Here is a 4,406-nt window from a genome sequence, read left to right on the forward strand (position 1 = left end):
AATAGAATTGAGGTAATGAATAAGGGCTAGGCCTACATGTAATTTCTCTGCTTTAGTTTATTGTGAATTAATCATCTTCTGAAGGCAGAAAACATCTCTAATCTTAAAGGTGTTCATAATGCAAGTAAATCATATAGCATCAAAATGATGTAAGGTGCCCAGTGACTTGCACAAAATTCTCCATTCGTTTTCACCCGATCACTGTTAATAATATTGACCAAAGAGATACCCCCGCTCACCTCAACGAATTATTCTCGTACAAATCGCCTAGGGTTTGTCGACATACATATTTAATGTTCATATCACAGATATTTATTTACTTTTGTATATTCCTTTATTCGTTTGTTTAGTGCATATTATCCGATTTAAGCGCAAAAACACCATGTGCAAATGTTGCGCCTGACCTAACCTAAATAATGCAATTGCACTACCTTAAGCTAATGCATTGGCCTACATTATTAGACCACAATCCTTAGCAGAATTGATGGCAATACATCAGAAATAAATACAAATCTTTGCTCATATTTGGCAATATTACATGAATGTGCTTGCTCGCTCATAAATTTCCATCTCTCCTCCATCCCCTCTCCCTCTCTCTTTCCCACGGGAGGTGCCAGACGGCCAGTAATTTGGTTGTCTTGGCTCGTCTGGAGTAACACCTGCCCCCTCTCTGGGGAGAGCGCCTTTCAGCCAGGAGCTAGCGAGGAGCACAGAGCAGCACAGAATACATGCACAGGAGAGAAAAAAATCACATATAGGCTATATGCTCTCTTTGCTTGCTTGACCACTACCTACATCGTGTGTGTGTAAACAGTTTCAAAGCAGCGGGATATAGGCTCACACCGACGTCATTTATTAATACTGTATATGCCTATCATTGGGGGATATAGAGGCCTGTCAATCAAGATAATTTCGGAAGTGTAATAGGCTCGGCTACCATCGAGCTTTTCCTCCAGGATGACAGCTGCTGTTTAAATATTGAAATCATTTTTTTTTATCAAGGCCACTGCATTTCATTCATATTACTCCAATCATTATGCAAGGGATTTTCCCCCCTGAGCAACTGGCCGACTAATTTTCAACATTGTGTGACTATTTTTGGAAAGGAGACTCCCAAGTAATTATTCTCAGTTTTAGTCTCAATAAAATGTCAATTAAAACAGAAAAGCCTCAATACCATGTATTTCTTTCCCTTTTTTAATCAAAAAACACCACCGGAAAATATAAAAAATGCGTTCATTAAAAATCAGCTGTCACAATAACTCTACTACAAAATATCTGCATAAAGCAACAAGTACACAACCCTGAAGAGACAAAAAATCTTTGGATAGAAGATATGTTTTTCTTCGCTATAAAATTACTTATTATGTTTTTTGAGATACAAAGCAGAGACAGATAGATAAATAAACACCTCGAGCTTTTAAGGAAATAAAAACATTTAATAGAAATCAGAATATTTTGAAATGATTTTTGGTCACAGCAAAAGAGGTTTGCCTCTGAATTGTAAAGTGATATCAACACAAACGATGTCATTCGATTAGATTTTTGCTTTTTATATCCGGTTAGTCGAATTCAAATTTCGTGGATGTTTTTCTTTAGTGGGCTAATTCGTTTTCAGTGTATTGTTCAGTTTTGATTAACTTCCTTCCCCTTTACACTTAAGGGAACTAAACGAAGTTTTTGACGTTTTATGAGTTTACTTAACCCAACATGATTAAGTGCTTATCGTTGCCTGATAGACAATAGACATTACATGAATAAAAGTATATTACACTTAACGTACTAATTCAATAAAAAAAAAACGTATAATACAAAAACAGAAAGTGCCATTTGAAGAGCAACAACATCATTTTCGAAGTTCATCATCACAGCTTCAAATATACATGTATACAATGATACAAATAATGGACATTTATATAAAATACGTTAGTCTATTATAAACATAAATAAATAAGAGAACCTTCAATATTAACACATTTAAATAAATAATTCCATAAACTTAAATAACAATGAAGAAGGTCACATTTGTACGCGTCATAAGTGGCACTAATGCATTAATGCATTTGAACTTGTTCTCCTTTATGGAAACATCAACTATGCTATGTCTATAAAGCAGCTATATCATTCCGTTTACATCCATTCTTTCGTTCATCTGGGTTACCCAGCTTTACCAAAACGCAATACCAAACAGGCATTTTCTTCAAAATCATGGATAAGTAGGCTGTAGGCTGCAGACTCCCCCCCCCCCTTCCTCCCCTTTCTTTTTTGTACTTTCTGGCAACTTTCATGTATCCCCGATTTCATAAGTGACATGTCACCCATATTTCTTTCTGGTCCCTCCATTCTCCTTGTCCAATTCTCCCATTTGAAAATGTAACTCACTAATTTCAACTAGACATCCAGAACGTGATTGAGATAGGAGATATAGCATATTGCAAGTCTGAGGATCTCGATCTTGGAGAGTTTCTTGTCAGGGGGAAGGGTTGGCAGCAACTTTCTCAGTTCAGCGAAGGCCACATTGAACGCTTCCACGCGGATCCTCTCGCGCGTGGCGTGGGCCGAGCGGTACTTGGCCGTAGCACGTCTCCTCCGTCTCTTCTCCTCCCTGCTGAGGGTCGGTTGTGCCAGCGACCTCGTCTTCCCCTCCCCCTCTATCGGTTCGTCGGACAGGCACCCGACCTTGAGGTCGTTGAGCACCGACTCTGCGTCGGATTGTCCCCATCCGAGGTCGGAATCAGCTTGGTCTGGACTCAGCATCATTTTCAGTCTTTTCATATGTTTTTCAGTTCGTATCCAAAAAGAGCTGGAGAGAGAGATATTATTGATTTATTAAGTATAATGTTGTGAACGCAATAATACTTTTTCGTTCAATATTATGATTGGGAGTAGTTTTTGCATAGATGTCTTGTTATGACCTGTCACAGGGGGTAGATGATAGGCAGACCATAATCATAAAATAGATAATTTGAGATCAAGTGCCAAAGACTTAGAAATGTGATAGTCTTAATGGAAATTGCAAAAGCAACAGACAGTGATGGGAACACTGTAAATTGTAATAGGTTTTTGTACTTCTATTTTTTTCCAATGCATAATTTATTATACAATGATTTTTGTTATAGAGCATTAAATATTAAATATAGGCCATTTTCTTTTCACTTATGTGTCAGTTCTTATGATTTGTTTTGCAGCAAACATAGCATTTTTCAGAATATTAAAGCAAATTGTGGTAAATATTGAGAGAAACCATGCTATTCAAATGAACATATTCCATATTCCAAGTCGTCCATCTGTCACAGTGAGATGAACACATCTGCTTGGCTTCGAGCAGTATGACTTGACAGGATGGACCAACAACGAAAGAAGGATACAATTGTTGACATCTGCTGTACATTGAATTGGGCCACACAAAATGTTGTTGTATCAACAATGCAATGGATAAATACGAGCTGTGTATTTTGTTGTAAATCTGTAATACAGGTCTAATAAAGAAACGGGCAGTACCTCATATATATATTTTCTTTTTTCTTAGGCCCACTCGTTAATTGGACACTTACCTTGACAAACAGTTGAGAGACACAACTGTCTGATGATTCTTGATAGCTGTTGGAGTAAACTCCAACTCCAAATTAACTCTGTGCTTCCCTTTGGGATTTTTCACAAACCATCTTATTTAGTCCAATTCATTACAGGAATTATAGCCTACTGTTGACAGCCTTATGCAATGAATAGCTTTTTACTTTTTGAGATTTTGAACAGTCGAATCAAACATAAAATGTTGTTTATCTCAGAACCATCTAATTTCAAGTTGTGGTATATCACTTCGTTGGGAAGATGATAGTATAGTTGATAGTATAGGTAACGATTTATGTGGTAAATATTTCTGAAGATAAAAAATCTTGTGCCTTGTGAACACCCAGCTGGAAACAATAGATTATTGTGTCGATAAGATCTCGCTGAAAGTGCAGATATTTGTCCGTTCTTCTTGATGGAGATGACCGTGATAAGAAAGGCCCTTGTGCACGGTGTGCCAACAGTCAGTGCATTGAAAAGCCGAAAGATAATCCCTTCCTTTCCACTTCTGTGTGTTCCGAACGTTATCGGGTCCAGCACGCGGCTTATATGAGAGATAAGATCCAAACGATCCCAACTAATAAAGGCTTACTTGAGAAACGGAGGGATGGAATATATTTGAGGAATGGTATTGTCTAACACCGCCCACTCCCTCTCACCTCCCTCTCTCTACTCACGCCCCTCAGCCCTCCAGTAGTCCCTCTGGGGATAGTGGGCAAAGAGGAACCAGAGATGAGTACGATAATGGATAATAAGGACTTTAAACATTTAGATTTTTTTCCCCTCCAGATTAATAAAAAAGAAAAATCGGCCTATTTTTAATTAAATTAATATAT

General features: G+C 37.7%; 1 protein-coding gene across 1 annotated transcript; it reads right to left on the reverse strand.

The window, feature by feature from the left end:
- Positions 1-1,181: 1,181 nt before the first annotated feature.
- Positions 1,182-4,161, reverse strand: LOC118363834 (helix-loop-helix protein 2-like). The gene is made up of 2 exons (XM_035745101.2): positions 3,555-4,161; positions 1,182-2,803 (listed from the first exon to the last, which is right to left on the reverse strand). Exon 2 carries the CDS (start codon positions 2,773-2,775, stop codon positions 2,392-2,394), a length of 384 nt encoding a protein of 127 aa, XP_035600994.1. The 5' UTR covers positions 2,776-2,803; positions 3,555-4,161; the 3' UTR covers positions 1,182-2,391.
- Positions 4,162-4,406: the final 245 nt, after the last annotated feature.

The sequence above is a fragment of the Oncorhynchus keta genome, chromosome 30 (assembly GCF_023373465.1).
Source record: "Oncorhynchus keta strain PuntledgeMale-10-30-2019 chromosome 30, Oket_V2, whole genome shotgun sequence".
NCBI classification, from domain to species: domain Eukaryota; kingdom Metazoa; phylum Chordata; class Actinopteri; order Salmoniformes; family Salmonidae; genus Oncorhynchus; species Oncorhynchus keta.